The 21828-nt window shown below is 36.3% G+C and overlaps 1 protein-coding gene across 1 annotated transcript in view; it reads left to right on the top strand.

The window, feature by feature from the left end:
- LOC129373336 (glucosidase 2 subunit beta-like) overlaps positions 1-21828 on the top strand; it is a 137762-nt gene that overhangs the window by 26603 nt on the left and 89331 nt on the right. Inside the window, exon 9 of the mRNA XM_055051229.1 lies at positions 21509-21595. Coding sequence (XP_054907204.1) covers positions 21509-21595 — 87 coding nt within the window. The remainder of the gene's footprint in view (positions 1-21508; positions 21596-21828) is intronic.

Genomic DNA, 21828 nt, shown 5'->3' with positions numbered 1-21828 from the left:
CGATTTATAATCATAAGGTAAAGCAGTTCATTATGTGATTACGAATTATTAAGCCTTTGGGCGTGTTTGGATGGACAGTGGTGAAATGATGTTTCAAGTGAGACAATGAAGTTTCCCATTTTTTCTGTAAAAAATATATTCTTCTCATTTAGGTAGAAATGTTAAATTCTTCTCTTTATTATTTATTTATATTTATACATTCAAAAAACTACAAAGTCATAAAACATCATCATTACAAATCAGAATGTTTATTAATGTCATTTATTATGTTTCAAAAGCAAGCAGGTTTTGAGTGTTTCAGCTGTTTTGCAGTTTTCCGAAAGTTCAGCGCTAGCTCAACATGTGAATTGTTCACATTATGATGGCTTCACTAGGGCTTTCTTCAAGCAGCTTCAACAGTTCAGTGTCGTCACAGTATCAACTTTTCTAAACACCAATTTTAAAAAAAAGGGCCACACAGGAGCAGTCAAAGAGCAGGATGTGACTTGAGAGCTGCGGGTTCGCCAGCGCTGAGCTGTAGGATGATTGCTGCTAATGCTTGAGATTGAAATTAAATCTTGCACAGAAAAGCCCAGTAACCTCCCAATCACAGCTAAATAAGATTTTATAAAACATTTGGAAAGGGGCAAGGCTTTGCTCCATTGTTCACGTCCAAGGGAATGGGCTTACTTTTTTTGAGTCTATGTTAACATTACATTTATTTGACTATGCTGCAGTAAAATATCAAAAACATATGTAATCCCTAAGTTGAGCAATAAAGCCAACAAGGAAGAAACACAAACTCTGTGATGTTTCTTTTTCTCCTATGTGCTATTTGCTGAAATGAAAGGCATTATTAGTGTTCAGTCATGCTGAATAAAGAGATTGATAAACTTTCCTCTTTTGCACTTACAAGTGGCGATCATATTTTTTTTCTTTTCTGTTTTTTGGTTCTCTGATTCAATTTGTTAAATTTTTACATCTTTTTTGTTATTGTTCCTGCTTCTTTTCGCCTTCCCCTATAAGAAGCTTTGGCCTCGCCAGAAAATTCACTTTCCACTTCAGTGGCCCAGATAATTCAAGAAGGATTTTCAGGAGAACAATTTGATGATCAAAGGGAAGCTCGACGCTCAGAAGGGAAAAAGGGTACTTTGAATCGGCTTTCCCTCTGTGTCCCAACATTATGTTATAGCCTTTCATTACTGTAGAAACCCCTGTTAAGGTAGGGTTACTTTAGTTCAGACAATAAATGGTAAAGAAGGCAAAACAGGGAAAGAAGGGGTAGGAGAGATGTAATTTTAGTAATGAAACTTAAAGTTTTGCACAGACCGAACTTTTAGCGCTTCTTTATTTTGCCTTTATTAATGGGACAATACCTTCATAGAACCGTCGATGTGTGACTCAACTCGATCCGCAGCAACGTCTCTGAGAGCAGGAAATTGCTTTCTCTCAGCCTATACACATTCTGTGCCGAGGCGTATATCACTTATCCATCTTTCTACCTGCTCACATACCTTTAAAGCCCTCTACTCAGTCTACTAGAAACAGTCTGAGAATATTGCATGTTTTCCGTTTGAACTGGAGAACCACGGTAATCCTCCATTTAAAAAAAAAAAGAAAAGCCAACTGTGGTGTTCATGCACTATTTAATGTTGATGAGACAAGGGAAGAGTTGAGGGAATTTCACTTTTTGCGAGTGTGCAGAACATCTACAAAAAAATCCTGCAGGTGTAAGGAAGGGATTTTTCTGCAAGAGCTAACAGTCTTAGTGAAGACTTTTGTCGTGCTTCAGAATGTAAAAATGGAGGCTATATTTTAGGTGCTCAATTATACGTCAGAATAGCTTAAAGCTAGAAATTATTATAATGGAGTTTTATTTTAGCGGCGAGGCAATAACGAGTAAACAAATTGACAATAAAGCTGATTTTCAAACTGCTCATGAAAATGACTTTTTTTAAACTGCACTCATTTTATTTTATTACCAAATGTGGAGTTGATGTTTCTTTTGTATTTTTCCTACTCTAAAGTGAAGCCCCAAATTATTGTCAACTTTAGGTAACCGTTCAGTTTCACTAAAGAGTCCAAACTTCAGTCTTATTTGTGGAGGCCAAAGATTAGGGTTATTGAGGTTGGAAAACATCTTCGCAAAGACATTGCAGAAAGATGGTCGGCAATTGTAAGACTGGTTGTATTGCTCTAATGAAAACAAAACAATTATTCCTTTCATTACCAAGAAGGAGCTTCAACATAATATTAAAATAAATACATGATTAAAAAAATAAGTCATCTCTTTTGTGCTCCCAGAAATAATTTTATTTTTTTTTTCTCCTCAAGGATTGCATTTGAAAAGGTTTTTTCTATCAGAAAGTGAATTTTTGGTTAATGGAAATCATTTTAAATCTGAGCCTGCCAGGAATTTGAATAATTTTACGATTTACTGGATTTATTATGTAAAATTGATATTATTTGTTCAGCATCATTATTGTCTCACAAAGGGGGAAATTAGTTTTGCAGCCAGGCATTTCAAACATACAAAAACAACCTATATGCCCACATTGGCAATGCAACATTTTCCTGCATGTTTGAGGTATTTTCTTTTTAGCATAAGAGAAAGTGCACCCTAAAAAATATACTGCTAGTCTTAGATTTTAACTATGGTATTTTCAACAAAGGACGGTAATAATTTTGGACCCTTTGCCATTTTGTAATTAGATCATTTCATACCTGACTGTTTTTGTTGACATTTTTAAGAACTGCACTGTACTTCAGGCTTTTTTCAATAAGGATATTGCTTAGATGAAGGCAAAGGCCATGCAACTTAAAGGGAAGGTGGTTGAATTGCCTCTCCTCCATTTCTTGCTTTTGTTTTTGGTGCTTTTGGGTAAAAATGTAGCCAAATGTTCTGGAACATGATGTGGTGACTTGAGTCAATTCTTAACCCCTTCTACGCCTGTCGCAACAAGCAATAAATCAATTAATAACATAAGTTAAAACAACCTCACTAAGTTCTAATTGCATGATTTATTGTTTTTTTCTTTCTCTCTCTACCAAAAACTCAATGATGAAACTTCCATTTGGCACATTGGTCTCAGCTAGCCCTTTTTTTGAAGGACAATTTTGTTCACAGCGACTTCATAATTCATTAAATTTTCAATTTCTTTGTTTATTTTGGGTATTCAAAATGTCTTCAAGTAGTCGTGTTATATATTCATCAGAATTTAAAGTTTATTGATCTTTGAAAATGTGTTCTTGCATTACATCATATGTCACATCATATGATAGTAATATGATTGTCACAATCTGTCCCTCAGTCAGTAGACTGTGTTGTATGAGGATTGTTACCAGCACCCACAATATACGTGGACCCAGAAATGGTGCATTTTTGGTCAGTTATATGAATATATGCACTGCTTTTCCTATGGAAGAGGACAAAATCATACCAAACCGCACTGCTGTGTGAAAATGAGGCATTTGTTTATCTTCTATATCTGAAGTAAAGTAAATTTAATTTCATTTTAATGAGTATTGTCAACATTTTTCATGTTATTTGTAATTATTAATAAAGACTTCTCATGGTGAAAATGTTTATTTATTGTGACAACGATAACTTACAATTATTGATAATGTCAAAAACCCAAAAGCTATATGTTTTGTCAGGATTGCATTTAGAAACCCACTGTTGGTTTCATGGTAGCATAAAAAAAAAATAATTAAAAAATTGCATTAAGAACAGTTACAGTGTGAAGATTAGTAAGTTGGTATAATTGTCATAATAAACTTTACAAAATATCATGATAGTCTACATTGCCCATCCTCAATAACTACTATTTTAGTTAGATTCAAGGGTACAATCACAATAACTCATATGAGATATAATTAATCAACTGATCTGAATATGTTAAAAGTATTATAAATTTTCCAATGTGAATATTTTTTTATTATCGTTTATCCTCCCACCACTCCATCCGTACATCCATTTCTGAATAATATAGTAGTGTTTGCGAGGAATTGATGGCACACTGTCCAAAGAAAGAACTAAGGACCCTGAAAATGTGTTTGAAAATGTGTTTGAAAATATTTCAATTAAAGAGATGCAGGAAGATTGCAGAGGGAAATCTGTTCAATTTCATGAAAATACTTTATTCTGTGAAAGGTCAAAAACTATGTGAAAACCAAAACATGGATAACAAAAATAGGCAGCGCATTCTGTTCTTCTTATCTGATGTCAGAAGCCCTCTTTAAGCTGTTTATCCACTCTTGACATTCCTCTGTCACAGCGACAGCTCGACAGCAACCCACAGAGTCCCCGAGCACCTGCCACACAAACAAGCCTGACATGATTTTACCTTCCCACATGGGCAACAATGCTCTCCTGATGCTCCCGTCAACATCAAGTGTTCTGCACAAAAACAAAAAAACGTGTTGCCCTCCCTCTTCTCGTCACTGCTGACCAAGGTTGGCCTCTGCTGACCAGCTCTGTGCACCATCTGTCTGAGCTGGTTGACATTTGGCTCTTGCTTGAGCTGAAATCTCACCTCAGAGGGGGCCCTGACATGTTTGCATTCTGTTTTTTTGGCAATGTGTGTCAAAAGAGCACATTTCTCCTAGATTTTATCTGAACTGCAGACAGGAAGGTTTACCTTTAGAAATGTGAGGCGAGGATCAGGCGATGCATATTGAATCTTAATGCTTTACCATCATCATTTTATTACCATTTTCAGTCAGTTTGTTAGCTCTGTTTCCGATTTCAATCAACTGAAAGTACCTGAGCAGACGCAGGAAAATAAAAGCAGGTGGTGTTGTGCACAGTGTATGTTGATGTCTCATTAGCCACCAGAGGGGGGCAGCAGCCTTCTAAGTTAAGCTCATGTTATTGTAATAGAAAATGGAAAGTCACATTCACAGGTCATTTAATCTCTTTGTTTTGTCACGGGCTGGGCCTCTGGTGCTGCTTTTCTGCCTCACACACACTCACAAAAACAGAAACATCTCTCTTGTTAGGAAAAATTCTCCTTCGCTTGCGAGATATATTTATGAGACTGTTTTTATACAGCTGGTTGGATGGCTGGTTTCATAAGCCTGCAGTGATTCTAAGATTAAATGTTGGGTCTCAGGAGATTCCTGGGCCTGTATATGATTACTGTTTAACAGTGTTTGCTTTTTTAAAATTTATTTTTAGCTGTAATGGGTATATGTGTGTGTGAATCTTCTCTTTCCTCTCTTACAGTAACTTGAAAGATTATTACATTGCCTGGTCAGAAAAATAGCCAGTACCTAGATTTAACAAAGCGAATCCACGTGAGCCTCCAGTTGGATACTTATTTCTGTAAAAAAAAAAAAAATTCAGGCTCACCCAAACATTTATCAGGCTTCCCTTAGACTCCTTCATTGCTGAGCTAGATCTGCCATTTGCCATTGCTCCTCTGCTCATTGGTTTATTCGAGTAGTTAGTGGAACAAAAAGTCACTCTTACACACCTGTTCGATGCCTAACAATAGTATGGATAGGATTTTATATGTAGGCTACTGGTCCAATTATGACCAAGTCAGGCTGGATGAAACAGCCTGCCAAAAATAGTAAACATTGTGAATGCCTCAGTGTCGATGGTTGAACTAAAACATGTCCTGCAGTAATCTTATATTTTTGTCATATTAAGACTGACTTTGTTTTTGAAATGGATGTCATAAGACTCAGTGACACTTAATGGCAGCAGTGATGACCATGAGGAGTGTGATTAATGTTCATAATACACCTAATACCCCAAAGGTTCTCCTTTGCTGCTGACTACCTGGTTAGGCACTCAGTCTTACAATCTGTGATCTGTTTGTCAGATAGTCATTGATCCAGGCAGTTGCTAAGGCATCCATCCACCTGTATGTTTTTGAGTTGCTGTCAAAACAAAACAGCAAAGCAGGCTGAGTTGTGTTAGATGGACTAGAGGAATCACAGAGCATGATCATCACAGTGCTGATTGCTTTGTCCAGATGACAGTGGGTTTGATGAACCAGGTGTATGATGGCATCTTCAACTCTAACTTCACAGCAACAAGCAAACTACAGGAGGTCGTCGTATGTCATGGCAACAGGTCTATAATCCTTGAGGACTGATGGGTTAGCTTTTTTGGTGCCAGAACAAGTTAGGATGTTTTTCGTAGCACTGGGACATTCTCCTTTGTCAGGCTAGCAAAAAGAGGAGTTGCAGAGTTGCACGCCCTAAGGACTCTAAGGCTAATACCATCTGGACCAGAAGACTTGTTCCAGATTTCAGTTTTGCTTACCTGCTCCAATGTGGAAAACTTTATGTATCACTGTCTTGTTTGTGGAATAGATCTGAACGTTTGGAGTTTGCAGCACGCCAATGAGAAAAGTAGAGAAGTGTCAAAAACAGATTTTCTTAAAAGGTTTTTGTTAAGTTGAAAACATTTCTGTCTGGCTTTGTGAAGCTGTATATGAAAGGATGGGAGTTAAAAAAGGCAGGTCAGCACCACAACTTTATCACCTGCCACCCCACATGTCACATTTTTCCCTTTCCGACTGGAGTGCTTTTGACTCGTATAATTCGAAATGACAGGTAGAAACCTGTGGCGGAGTTGTGTGTGTTTTTTTTAGAACTGAGGTGGAGAAAAGTTTCTTGCTAGGAAAAAAACCCAGTTGTATATAATGTTCTTGCAAGACGGGAGGAAGGCAAGGAAACTTCAGAGGAGAGGCTGCACCCAGTGATCCGGACGATAACGGTGAAGGAGTTGTTTTTGTTTTTGTAGGCTGAGCAAACCCTGACATTTCTCGATCTCTTGCCTCACCCTTCTCTAATCTTCCCTGCACTCATCTTTTGTTATGTAACTGTCACAAGATTGGATGTGCTTGAGGTTGCTTGGGTGCTGCAGTTAATGGAACCGGTGGGAGGTCAAAGGCAAGAGAAGGATAGAACAAAATGGAGAGGCTGCTCCGGCAAGTCTTGACAAAGATCGACGACTTTTCTGCCTGTATTGCTGTCCAATAACTAAATTGCCCTGATTTTAATTCCAGAAAGCATGAGAAATATAACATGGAATGATACAAGCAGTCAGGTGAAGGGGATATGAAGCGCTTTAGCTCAATTACTGACATTTCTAGCTTCCAAGTTACCCTGACAAACCAGGCTTTAAGCAACCCCAAGGCAATCATCTGTGTCCTTATCAGCTCTAACCACTTGACAAATACTATTGATGTTGCAGCTGGGTAACTGCAGCTCCAGAGAACATGGTACACACCGAGTGGTAAGCCACATGGGGACATTTCAATCCGCTGGGACAGTCTGTACCAGCTCATCCTACATTAGTGTATTGATTGGTGATGTTTTACTTCATTGACATAAACACTGTTTTAAATACCTCCTTTCTAACATCTAGGGAAACAAGTTAGTCGGATTATCCTCTTGTTCTTCTAATGACAGGGTATATTATTAACGTAATAAAGCTGAGGTGATAGGGAGCTGGTTTATTGCAGTTTTTACTGTTAAATAACATATCTTGTTTCTTTAAACTTGCTCTAGCATTAGATGTATCGACACATGTATGCCAGAAAAAATTGAGAAAATATGCTACGATTTTTAATCAAATACATTTAAAAACACTTTAAAGATATTGTACATGAGCAGCATAGGCCATGTGACTCATAAATTAGCTAACTTTACAACAGCCATTCATAGAAAATAAAGCCACAAATTTTGCTAACAAACAAACAAACAACTAAAATTAAAATTAATATTTGTTCTCATTTCAACCCTTGCCACAGATTTAGATCTGGATTTTGCCTGGATTCTGTAATTTTCACATTTTGTTCCATCCAGCTTCCCATAAACTTCCCATTAGCACGGACATGGAAGCACCCCTACAGCATCTTGCCATCACTGCCATTTTTAAGTAAGGAGATGTTATGTTTTAGGATGACGTGAAAAGTTGGTTTTGGCCAAAAAAGTTCAGTTTTTGTGTCATCTATCCAGTGTTAATGCTATTCATGTTAGTACTGTTTCCAGTTAAATGTTTCTTCCTGTTTCAGCACTTTTTGTACAGCACTTTACTAAATTGTAGCCTCACAAAGTACAACAATACCAACAGCTCGTGTTCCTAAGGTTCCAGTTCAACCACGAACATAGCGATACTTTTCTTGGAATCACTTCTAGAGCAATTTACACTGTAAAAATCTAACAAGAAAAAAAAAACTCATGTTAAATTATTACTCCTTAAATTTGGAAGACAGATTCATTTGATTTTGATTTTAAACTAACGTAAGCTAATTTGAGGTTTGGAATACACATATCTGAAATAATCAATTTTAAATTAGCAACTTATTTGGATTAAATTTTCAAATTACAGGCAGGATCAAATAGTAGTGAAAGGTTTCAACAGTATATTTAACAATTAGGATATCATTTGAAAACATAAACTTGTCATCATCTTCCTTTGATATTTAATTCTCCTAATGTGTCTTGTGATTGGAGCGTTTTTTGAATTCCTTTTGGCTGCTTTGTTTTGTTTTTGTTCATTGTAGAACAGCAGGAGGTCTTTCAAATCCATCTTGGAGCTTGGGAACATTGTTTACAGAAATGTGTTGCTCAGCAGTGTAGATATTCACATCCTTCTCTTTCTAGCTGTTTTGTTTGGTCCTTTGAAGCTCTGAAACATTTGAGTGAAAAGTCACAAATTGTGTGGGCTCATGAAAGGTGACTGATTATGTTTTTACAGAAAAAAATGGACATTTAATCAAAGTATTGATTATAGTTTTGACTCCACTAAATCTTGCTAGTGATGAAATTTGGACTTCCACAAGTTTGTAAAACAATATCAAGAATACATAAAAAAAAACATTTTTAAAACAGTTTTAACATTTATTAGCAATTAGCATTGACAGCATAACTAGGTATAACAGCTTATTTTCTAGATTTTAAAATTGTATCAAATTTTGTCACCAGTTCACCAACATTTCCTTATCCAATTTGACCAAAATCAGATTAAACATTTAAAAGGATAAAAAAGTCACCATTTTGTAGGTCATTTAGCCGTTCCGTTTGCTGAAGTTTCTTGTCCAACAAAAAAGTGTTTGTTGGACAAGTGTTTGTTCCTCAGCTGCTGTTGCTCTAAGAATATAAAATAAGATTCACCACACTAAATTATTGGACAAAATATGTAACAAAAAACTGTCTTGTATTTTTGTCATAAATACAAAAGAGGCCTTGCGAAGCAACACACTGTTCAGTGGACTTCTATTTTAAATTGTGAATGTATGTCTAAACCTCCTTAGAATAAAATATGTGTCGACAGACTTTATACTTGTGTGATATAAAACATTTTATGAGATTAAATATATGTGGAAATCATTCAGTTAAGTAATGCAAAAAAAAAAAACTTAATCTTTTGTTCAGAAAACTGTGTAAATATAAAGCAATAAGCTGTTCTCTTCACTTTCTCTAGTGATATTGAATAGAAAGGTACATACAATTTTATGCAACTTTGTGCAAATATAAATTAAATGTGGCAATCTGTATGCTTATCCTTTTCTGTTTCTTGCTCTTTTTAACTTTGAATTATGAGATGTGAATACAGAGATTCGGATAACTGGATAATATGATTTTTTTTATTACTGCGCATTTACTTTATTACGGAAAAACACATTAGAAGATTACACTAATACATGATTATCACAGTCAATGTTTTCAGTTTAAAGCATGTTATGTTTTGTTGAGCTTATCTACAGTTGTTTCCAGGTAATCTGCTTGATTTAGTTGTTTTTCTAAATATCAAGTCGCATTAAATAACATCCGACACTGGACAGATCCTCTTGCCTCTGAAAGAACATCTCATCGAAGCGCTTTAGCTTGTTTGTGGGGGGTGACTGTTGATGCGATTGCCGTTTCTATGGCGACCTCCATCATAAGACAATAATGAAAACTCTCCGAGGCCATCAGGGTGCAGAAACAGTGCATGTCCTCAGCGTTTCAGCCTTATGTGGGGCTGAGAGGAGTTACACAACCTGACGTTCTCCCTCAGAACGTTTCTCTCCTGCATCATCTGAGTCCTTCTGAGACCGGCAAAGATTGGGGCTTGCTACCAAAGGGATGACACTCGGAATGACAAAACTCCCAGTGTCTGTCTGTCAGGCTTGGTCTTTATCCGACTGACATTTGCTGGCTCAGGCTCATCCAGGCTCCAGAGAAAGCCAGGGATAAGAGTCAGACACAGATGGCTTTTTTTCCCCCCCGAATTCTGTTGAGCACAAGATTTATAATGGAAAAAAAAATGTTCCCAAATCCACATCCTGTTTTTACCAACTCTTAGAAATATAACTGAGACTTGTTATGGTTTAGACACCTCGAAGTTATCTCCTGCAATATTCATACCACTTGAACTTTTGTTACATTTTTGTTGTGCAAGAATCACAAACTTCAGTGTATGCACTTTGGTGAGGTGTGAGAAAAATAATATATTGTTTTCAGTGTAAAAAAAACAAACAAAAAAACTAACTATAAATTGTGGAGTACATTTGTCAAGAGCTCATCTGTTTTTAAAGAAAAGGCTTTTAGAAATTTTGAATTTAATTCAATAAAAAAAGCCACCACTCCATTTGACAGTTTGCCAATTGCAAAATACTTAAAGATCCAACCAAAGCATTAAGAGTTGCTTGGAACCAGGCTTTTCTTTTTGGGCACACAGCAACCTACAAAAATATCAATTAGAGATTAAGTGCTCCTTGTTTCTCCTCACATAAAATCCACTGGGTCCATTAAATAAATTGAGTCCATAGGGAGCCATCTCGATCGGGCATTTGATCGAGATGCTTGTTCTCTTTGTATGTTTTCCAATCATTTCCCATTTCGGGGCGAGCCAAGTAAGAACTCTCTAGTTTAAAGGAACAATTCATCCCCCCGGGTCTGGGGCAATGCCTTGGGATGTCTTACAATGAGCTGGAGTGGGATGTGGAGGTGGTGTTGGAGAACATTAGTGAATAAACAGCTTCATAAAGACCAAGGATATAAAGTTAAAGCAGGGTTTTGTTGTAAAGCAATATCCCAAGCTTTAAACATTTCACGGATTGCTTTACAGTCCATCAGCTGAAAATTGAAAGACTATAGCATCTTCCCTCAAGAATCGATCCCCACCCAAACAGGAGAGCCAAAAAATGTAGAACTCGCTGAAGGCTTTCACTGGCATAAACCTAAAACTCAGTCTCACCAAGGATGCATGCATTTCAGTTTAAAACGTGGTAGCAGCATCAAGTTGTGGACATATGTTTCTTTAAGTCAGAGGAAGGAAGTTGGGAAGATTTAAACGTATGGATGGACCTGAAAAAAGTTCACCTTCAAGCAGGACTATAACTAAAGATATAACCAGAAATAAGTTTAAAACTAATGTATCAGAATGGTCCAGTCAAAGGCGAGAAACACTTCAAAATGAATGTTCACAGATTCTCTCTATCCAAACTGACTGAGCTTGTCCTGTTCTGTAGAGGACGAAGGTTACAAATGTCTATCTTTTCATGTGCGTATAGTTGGTCAAGATATGTTGCTAAGAATCGTAGCTGTAGTTACTATTAGAAGTGGCTCCACAAAATATTATCTGAAGAAAGCTGAAACAGACTGGTGTAACTGAGGAGATGTTCCCTGTATTCTGAGTGAGTTAAAAGAACAATTCAAGACAGCCTTGTGCCATTTAAAACTGATGAGCCAGAGCCAGCATGAAGGAGGAGAGGGGAGGTGTAGGTGTTAAATTGATTGGCGAGAGAAAAAAGCATCTGTTTTGCAATCGCTTAGCAGTTGCCTCAGAAGCAAGCCTGCCTTTGTTTCCAAACAAGAATACCCACTTCTGTGTGCCGAGGAGTGTCGCCTTTGAAAGAGGGAAAGAAATTGTTGCATAGGAAACATTTAAAGACTTTGATATGTTTCTTTTCTCCATTACCACCTCAACTTCATTTTGTTTCCTCTCCTGTTCTTCAGCCAGTTCAGAGTTATTATGTGGGCACAGAACAAAAGACAAAGGAGTCAGCATAGTGTTGGAGTCAGCAGCTGATCCAATGACAGCGAGGCAAGATGGTCTCAGGTGTACCTGCTTCTCAAGTTAAGAAAGGTTGTGATTGAGGAGGCCAAGGAGCGAAAAAGAAACTCTGGGGCATCATGGGAGCTTGCTTCCTGTATGACAAGTTCCTCGGTGCGTGCAAACTCCCCGACATCGAGAAAAACAAAGAGACAGGAGACCTGAACTCTCCGACCTTCCCAAAAGTGAGACCAGACTTGGATTATGCTGAACAAGAGATTCCTGACTCTGCACTTCTCTTATTGCAGCGTATTTGTCTCCTGTAAGTAAAATTAGATTTTCAAAGCGTAGTTTTCAAGTTTAATTTATCAGCTGCTAATGAATGCACAAGAAAATTAGAAGAATATGGGCTTCATTAAAAGTTTGAAAAAGGATTTTATATATATAGTTAGTTTTCACTAACTCGACAGTGAAAACTAACTTTTATTAGTTAGTTAGTGATTAGTTTTTAATCACAGTTTTAAGAAACTGTGATTAAAACCAATTATGCTCCACCAAATAAGTGGGGGTCTCTGACTAGAAACGAGTCATAAGATGCTGGATCTGATTGACTTCATTTTTCCCGTAGACAATAAAGCTTAGGAATACGAACATATTCCTGTTACTACAATTGACATTACTGGAACACATTTTTTAAATAACAGAATTGTGGATTAGTAATTCTTGTTAAATACAGAAATAATATTAGTTCATCTATTGGGAAAAAATCCTGCTAAATAAATCAGCATAGCCTTGTATCTTTTAGCCTTGTGTTTTTGAAACTTAGTTGGTTTTTAAACCAGGCTGGAATGTGGGGCGCATACAAATTCTCTTTATGTTTCCTTTTAACGATAGAAATTAAGCTTAATTGCATTCTGCTCCTGTAATATTCTTCACACAGCTCATAGCCATTCTTCCATCATTCTTTAAAGTCGAGCTGGCTAATTAATGAAGCTGTCAATCATATAATACATGCAGCACCAAGAGGAGGAAGAAGATTCCTTAATTGGAAAACTTTCCCTCTTTTCCCTTGGAGAATAACAGTTGAACGTCTTTTATCTGCATCTTCTAGAACTGCTTAGAGATTTTCAAGAAGACTGTGGTGAGGAAAGTGCTTTCCATGAAGATCTTTCTGCAGAGCAGCAGATGCTTCATGGTGAATAATGGTGGCTGCCAAAGTGGGAGGTTTGAGATTGAAGGTGTTTGGTTTATCAGATTATATTTAAATGGAGGGCTCTTTTACCTAAGTAAACTTTTAACACCCTTATAAACTTGGACAACTTTTCTGAAACGTTTTTTAGCTTCTATAAATTGTCTATAAGTTGGCATTTAATAGTTGTTGTGGAGAATTGGTGTCCTGAAGATGCCACTCTGCTGCTGTTTTCTAACAGAGCCTTTTCCTGATCATTCTGCTCCCAATATGTGGAGTCAAAATGAAAATGGTTCCTGGTTCAGGCTAGTGGGCATGAGCTAAAAGAAACTAAGCTCTGTGTCATTTCATTTTTGTACCCCACAGAAACAGAAAGTCATGGTTTTACCAATTAAAAGTTTTTTTTTTTGTTTTTTTTTTCCATTTTCACCAGTTTAAAGAAACAGAGTCTAGAAAATCTTCAGCTACATTCATTTTGAAGGAATTTTGCTCTAGGGATTTTGTTAGAAGAAATTACTTAAAATTGAATAAATGCACTCAAAAGGTTGGGATTTTTCAATTTTAATCAGTGTGAGATGATACTACTGCAATAAAAAATAATTTATTTAAAGGCCCTTTGCACATCTTAGCTATAAATGTGCTCCAAAGTGAATTTTTCCTGATCTGTTATTGTTCACAGAACCAGTTTTGCCACTCCAGTTTGCTCCCTCGCTGTTTCATTTATTTATTTTTTACTCATGCCCACCCCTCACTCCCTTTGCAGAGTGACATTTATTAATTAAATATGGTGTTCTGCCGCAGGATGTGCTTCCCTTTCCACTATCTCCAGACACTAATAATTACATTGGCATTTAGCTCCATGATAAGCCGACCCTATGGCCTTTATGAAATGTTCCCCAGGCCCTAATACTGAGGAAAATATAGACAGATGACAGGCTGTAAATCGATCCATCGGGCTGTCTTCTTGCTTTTTATCTGTGGACAAGAAGCAGTGTTCATTAGTCTGACAAAAGTGTCTTCCCACACCACCTTTTTTAAGCATCACTAAAAGTGAGCTCTGCTCAAAATCCTACCGGACTATTTTTGTTCTTATTTGGGCTGATGATGACGGTTCAGTACCATTCAGTAAATGCCATCATCCTTTGGTGCCACCTTGATTTATGGTTCTTCTCTACTCCATCCTTAAAGTTTAAATAGGTAGTCATGAGCTGGCAGCATGAGAACTATCTCAAGTGAAAACTAATATTATTGTAGCTCAGTATAATTTCAGGAGTACTGCTGTGCCAGAGATATAGGTTAATTCACACACAGGATATTTCCTTTGTCCTATATTCTTGGGATTTACATTGTAAAGATTTCAGTGAGGTTTTGGAGCAGTTGAACACAGAGTCTCAAACTGATTAACTGATGAAACATTTTCTTCTTGTTTGTGTCTTAATTAGGAATGTCCAGGAAGAATCTGTTTTATTGAATATCCTACATTTTCTACAGTGTTTGCATTTTTTTTTTAAAGCCATCATCTTTGATGACTGGATTACAGGTCTCAGTATATTCCAAGGTTGTAAAAGTCATAGTTTGAGACAGTCAGTTTTACATGGCACCATTGTTATGGTCGTGCTGTAGTAGAAATTGTCAAATGTCAAGGTATTCTAATAATCTATGCATATTTAGCAGCATCGGGAATACTTGTTGTATTTCCTTTTGTAGATTGGAAATACCTTGACTCCACGAAATTGCTTGACCTTACTAATTTTAGCAAATTGTAAGAATTTTATTTGGATGCATACTCAGTCTCCTTATCTACCACAATAACTTTCTACAAGAGTCCAGTAAGATGTATTTTGTTTCTGCATATAGAAATACAATGTTGCATTTAAAATGTCATATTTTGAGGTCAAGTCTCTGTAACGGTCAAACTAATTATCTTGCGTGCCCTGGAAAGACACACAGCAGCTTTAATACGCAAAGAAAGTTGCAGGAATAAACTGTCAACCTCACTAATTCTACATCAGATTAAGTGAAAATGTCCAAAAAGCTTTCAGAGTATTAAGTTTGATTAGCCTTTACATAATTACTTTGCCTTAGGTGGCCTAATCAGCACATTGCAAGATGATTATGTGGCTTATCACCATTAGCTCATTCAAAGGACACTTCAGTAATAATTACTGTACATAATGATTTGGCTTGTAAAAATCTCTAATGCATTAAAGTTTCAAGGAGTTGTCTTGTTTTATTTTCTCAAAAATTGGGTTATTAAAAGGTAAAAAAAATGTATATGATCAAAGTTATGTGATGCTGTGGGCTTTTTTCTCTTTCAATTTTAATCCTTTAATTTAACCATGTATAATGAAGGTCTGTGTGTATTAAAACGTTTCTCCTAGTAAAGGTGTATGTTCAGGTCCAGAAGCAGATCATTGGTATGATTCTTTTGAAAGAGCATTCAATAGGCTCTTCACAAGACCATCATTTTTCTCTATGATGGTCTCATGAAGAGAATGTTCAGCATTGTTGAGGAAAATTGTGGAGAAATTTGCTGTAATATGAATCAAAATCTCAAGTACATCTCAAGTGCAGTATTTTCATTTTAACATAAGACTTAAAGTGAAATGATTTAATCTTTTTTGCTGCTATTTTATTTATGATTTTAGTTTAAGAAACATTCTTTAAAACCTTTTGTTGCACTCTTGGTCGACTATGCCCCCAAAACCTCCGAAGTGAGACATCCTGTCACCTCAACGGACTCCTTTTGATGAGAGGAACCAGCAGTTCTCCTTAAATCTCCCAGATGATGGAGATCCTCACCTTATCTCTGAGCCTGAATCCAGCCACTCTGGGGAAAAAGCTAATTTCAGCATCTTGTATCTGAGATCTTGTTCTATCTACCATGATCCAAATCTCAGAGGTAAGACATAGGTGAGGGTCAGAACACGTTTAAGCTCTACTTCTTCTTCAGACCAGAACATTTTGAGTAGTATCCAGTAATACTAATTCTCTGCCGTTTTATTAGTTCGTTTTAGTGTCAAGAATATCTCTTAATGTAAATCTTAATAAGCTTAGTTGGTTGAATGTCTAAAATGTTAGTTAGAACAGATATTCCAAAGAAAATTTGTGAATTGAGGACCTAGGCTTGCTTCCGAATTATACAATAAATGAGTATCATTGATCACTGATGCATTTGCTTAGCATTTTGTGTCATCTGTCTCTTGAGTCCTGAGTGATGTACTACCAGATCACCTAATAATCCGTACCTTTCGTTTGACATTCTGCCTTTCATTGACCAGCTGCTGGTGGAATTTAATTACTTATGTGATTAAATTATGTGATGATGATGGACAGTAACACAGTCTCGATATTGTCCATTGTTATGTCGGAAAATAAGAGAAGCTACATACAGATTTGCACGTTTTTGATGTGATGATCCTCTCCCACGTTGGAGACTCAGTGCAAACACAATCAGGGCCATCACTAGCCGGGTCCTTCGGTGCCAAAAGGCCTATTGTTTGGTTTGTTTCTGAGGAATTCTGGAATTGGAAAAATACTAACAAACTGGTTTCATTTTACTACCTTTGCTGGCATAATCAGTAATGCTTTCACCAAGTATCTGAATATGGAAAAAACAAAAAAAGGACATTTTGTGAACGGTTGTTGTTTCTTTTGTTTGTTTTCTTCCGTTTTGGTTTCTCTGCACTTACTGATGTTCTGGTCATTTTGGAAAGAAACCTCAAATGTCTGTCTCAATCATTGTTCCTCTGTGCCAAAAAAGCTGCATGTTGAAATAATCAAAAACTAAGAGCAGTTGAAGTTAAGAATCCTTTTCAGACCATACAGTAGAGAGAGGAGGAACAATAGACAGTGTTGACAGAAAGACAGACAATTAAAAGCAGCAGTCAGCACAGCAGCAAACACCCAATCTTTCCAGAAATCCTTTACTTCTCCTTAAAGTCTGCTGTAGTTCACCTGCTGTAGTCTACATTGGCTGTTGGTGAGCTTTTCACACTAAACAACTACGGTACTATTTTTTCAGATTGTTTCTCAAAAATAGATTTCACCAACTAGTGCCAAAACCTCTGACAGTGTGAACCCCTTTTTGGTGATTAAAAAGAACACAGCATAAGGGACTTTCAGACTGGCTTTAATTCCTGAGACAGGGGAATTAGAGTAAGTCTGCTTCTCCTCTGCAGTCTGTGCTCTTCTACCAATACTGTGTGGGAGACATAATATTTTCACTTGTGTGGGCTCATGGTAATAGATGTCTCATCTCTTTGTTTGTGCTGTTTCCACATATTTGCAAGGTGATACATTTCATAACAGACTGGAAATCCAACATTCTCATGCCAGGTAGATATAAGTGATATTTGTGCAGCTGTGCCTCTGGAAGTATCTGGATCTATCAAATAACATCTCTCTCAATAAGTAACCATGTTATTTGATCTTTCGTCTCCTGTAATATTTCTGCATAATATTTTATCTGCTTCAGTGTTAGTTTGACACTATAAAGTGTCGAGCTTATTCGTCAGAACCGTTTTCACACGTTGAGTTACATCTATTCAAACTGCACCAGGGATGCAGTTGATAGATCAAGGTGAGTCATTACAAGCATTTATTTTAGGCAGTGAAATTTATTCAGTATAGTTTGTTTACTGGTTTTGTTGTATTTGTATTTTAATAGGGGAATATAAGAGAAAACAATGATTACTGTAGTTCGCCACGCTATAACTTCAAAGGATGCTAACATGTGTGAGCAAGATAGGATAAAAATTCTTGAAATTTACTCTTGTCAAATATTTTTTTTTAGAGCTAAGGGTGTTAGGCAAGTCCTGACAATTAGACGAAATACATTTTGCAGACTGTCACTGTAAAAAATATATTGAATACAAAAGAAGGTGGAATAGGTGCTGTAGCCATTTCTAAAAGTCTGAATAAACACTCAATCAACATCAAATTTTTTGTGTTATTTTGAAGAAGAAGAGAAAAAAAACAGGAAGGGTGAACTGCTGGAGCAAATTGTTTAAAAGAGGATTGAAGAGAGGTTAAGAGGAGAGAAAAGTGGGAAAGTAAAAGCCACATTCACTCTAGTGCCTTCTTGTCATCTTCTAGTCTCTAAATTGATGCCCTCATTTTTTCCCCGAGTCATCTAAGGCCCAGTTTACTCTCTGTCTCTTTGTAAAAAGAAAAACCAAACTCCAAACCCTTGAACTTGAACTTGAGATCAGTGCTAAAGAGGATGAGCTCAGACATATCAAGGGTGAAGTTTTATGTAGACATATATTAGTGCTGTGTTGGAAAGTTGGCTGTTTTGATTGTCTGTGTTAATACTGTGATAATTTAATCATTTTTATTTAAGAAACATGAACGATTTTTGATAATTAAATTGATAAAAATAAGTTTTCTTTCTTAAAAAAAGTCTTTAAAAGGTCTCAAATTCAAGGCAAACCTGCAAGAGCCCTTCAAACAGTGTCTGGTAATTATTATTATTTTTTTTCAATAATTGAACAATAATTATTTAGCACTGCTTTAGTCACAATCAATATCTTCTTTTCAATTTTGAACTCATTTTTGTGAACATTATCGCCATCCTGCTCTAAATATTGTCAGATATTTTTGATTGGAACCCAACAAACTGAGCAAAAAAAAATTTATTTAAAAAAAACAAAAAACTACTAAATAAGCATTATGAACATTTTAGTTAAGGTCTAAAAGAAGATTGGAAGATTGGCCTGATGCCAAGAAAAAAAAACTGTCAAGCAAATGAGATTAATCAAATCATTGAATGGTGAGATTTATTAAAAGTAATGTTAACGGTAGCACATTAGAACAAATCAAAGTAAATGGAGTTTTTGTGTTTCTTCTACTTGAGAAAAACACATTTAGTCCCAAATCTAATTTCCTGTTGATATCTCTCCACCTATTGCCTAAGGTTAAGGTTGTTTCATTTATATTCACGTAAATTTGTTCTGCAGCCAGAAAGCAGCTTGGCACATCAATTTCAAAACAGCAAACATAGAAATTTAAATGTAATAGACATGTGATAGAAAGGATACCCTGAACAACAATGATGGATAAGAATGTAAAAACATGTCCAATGTATTTAAAACAAGTTTCAAAATCTCTGTAAAAGCACATTGTTTTGTTTTTTAGGGTTTCAGGCGTTAATATTAAAGTTAGTAAAAATGTATCTCATTTACAGCAGCAAGAACAAAGTTTCTTTTTTTTTTTTACTGTTGTATTCTGCATTTAGGAAGTAGAAACCTCCATCATATCTACAGCTCCATCTATGTTTTACCTACCCAATATGTAAGTTATCGGGAACAATTGTGCTCTCAAGTTTTTCAGAGTACCCGGAGAGAACCCACACATGCACAGGGAGAACATGCAAACTCCGAGCAGAAAGACCCCGGGCCGGGAATCGGACCCAGGACCTTCTTGCTACCAATTGCAAAACACTTTCTTTCAATCAATTTTTGTGATCGTTTGAAGAGATTTAATCAGCTTTGGTTGCTTCTTCTAAATCATTATAGTTGAAAGTAGACTGTTTCACATAGTCTAGCCCTTACCTTTTATTTACCATTTTAACATTAGTAACCGTTTGCATTCTATTGTAATGAGGCATGTTTAGATCTTACAGATAGTGTGTTTTTCACCAGAGGCTGTGTTGCCTCTTAAGAACATGTTTAATTTATGATTGTTGCCATAATCTTTGTGTTTGGTGTATTCTAAACTGGATTGTAGTATTAGAGTAATAAAAGCTTTTGTGACTGCTGCTGCCAGTTTTTCTTCAAGTGCCCCATCTCAAAGCATTTGACTGCTTTAAGAACAGGAACAATGTACTTAAAACCTTGTTCCTGTTTTAATATTATAAAACATAAAAACTAACATCCGTCCAATTTCAGTTTGTCTTTGACTGAGAGGCACACAGGAACTTGATGCCATTTAAGTTTGTGATGATTCAGTGGACCTGCCTTCGAGTCTACATGTTCAAATCCACAGTTGTGTTTATTAGCTTAGCCTAATTGTGCGTAGTATCTAAAGGTCAGTGCCTGCTGTGATGTATGACTCCCAGACTGACTTCCAGGTGTCACTGTGTCCAATGAATAAACTCTGAAAACTGTTTCGGTTTCCACCCAACTGCTGCCATCCTTTCCCCCTCAGTGTGCAGCAGTGTTACATTTTCTTACATTTTTGCTTCTCTGTTATTTATGTCTCTCCACACCTTCCTGACACTGATGGGCATCAACTGATACACACTGCCTGACAGACTTCTATTTCAGCTGGCTAAAGGCTGCAGATTAATTTGCTTGTCAGTTCTTTTCTCCCTGCGGAAAACCGTTTGTGTCGAGAAGGGAAGAAGGATATGCATGTCCTCTGGTGAATTAAAAGATGCTGACTATTACTGCAGAAACACTCTTCTTGATTAATTGTTTGCTTTCTATAAGCTTAAAGTTCACCGTGGAGCTCTAAACGTATGTTTAAAGAGAAGGACATTTGAGCAGGTTGAGCAGAATTGATATTAACTGGAGAGTTTATCAGTTATGCAATGTATGGTTTTTTTTTTTTAATAAACTCAGGCCTTTGCAGGTAGTCTGCACATAATACCTTACTATATTAATGTCTGTACTAGGACCCTGAATATTAAATGGTTTAGATGGAAGATTAGGCATACATTAAGGCCCAGTCAAAGTCCTGCTACTATGAGGTTTTCCAAGTTGTCTCTTGGTAAGCTTGGAATGTCCCTTTGTGTTTTGTATTAGGTCTGTATAGGTATGGAAAACAGAAAACTGAGGGTTTGAAATTGTTTGGTTTTCCAGACTTGTTTCTCCTTTTCTATTTTCCAAAGAAAAAAAGCAGCAATAACACTTACATTTACATTTTTAAACAGATTTGTATTTACATGGCGTTGTTTATCATTAGTTTACAATATCACAGCTTGATTGAAACATATTTGTCATTTGTTTTTTGATTTACTAAATAGGTGTCTGTTTAATAAGTCAATTAACAAATATGTCACGCATATTCAACAAATAACAAGGGCAATCACACCATTTAACATTACAATTCAATTGCTTTCTTCTTCTACACAACTATGCCACATTTTGATTTGAGCCGTACCCCAAAAATCACAATATATTGCATTTAAATTTGTGTATGTAAAGATAGAAATTCTGAGAAAATTCATGAAGAATGAATAGTTTTGCTGGGCACTGACTTTAAACCAAATACACTGACTGCAAATCTCTGCAGTAGGTGAGATTAAAGAGATTTGTTTCTATCAGTGGTTGTATTGACATGATTTAACAGTTTTTATTGATTTATACAAATTTTTGTACTTTTACAACTAGACTTTGCTGGGTGGAGGGCACCAAATGGATCTGAGCAAGTTTCAAAACACCCTCTGGGATGTCTTAATACGAGGCGATGGCTATAAGGTAAGATCAGAAACTTTTCTCCCGATCTTTCATTGTTTTCCTATTTTTATTGTTTTCATTTGGATGGTTCTCTGTTGGATTATACAAATGTGTAGCTCTCTTGCAATTTTATTGAACATTATGACAATTTGTAAATGCTCAAAAATTTTAATTTCATTCAGATTTATTAATTTGTTACTGGTCCACATTAACTGTGCTTTTCTACTTGAGTAGAAAAGCACAATAAAAAATAT

The sequence above is a fragment of the Poeciliopsis prolifica genome, unplaced genomic scaffold, assembly GCF_027474105.1.
Source record: "Poeciliopsis prolifica strain line A6 unplaced genomic scaffold, Auburn_PproV2 SCAFFOLD032, whole genome shotgun sequence".
Classification (NCBI taxonomy): Eukaryota; Metazoa; Chordata; class Actinopteri; order Cyprinodontiformes; family Poeciliidae; genus Poeciliopsis; species Poeciliopsis prolifica.
The sequence above is the reverse complement of the archived record's forward strand: the minus strand, read 5'-3'. Positions and strand labels throughout refer to the sequence as shown.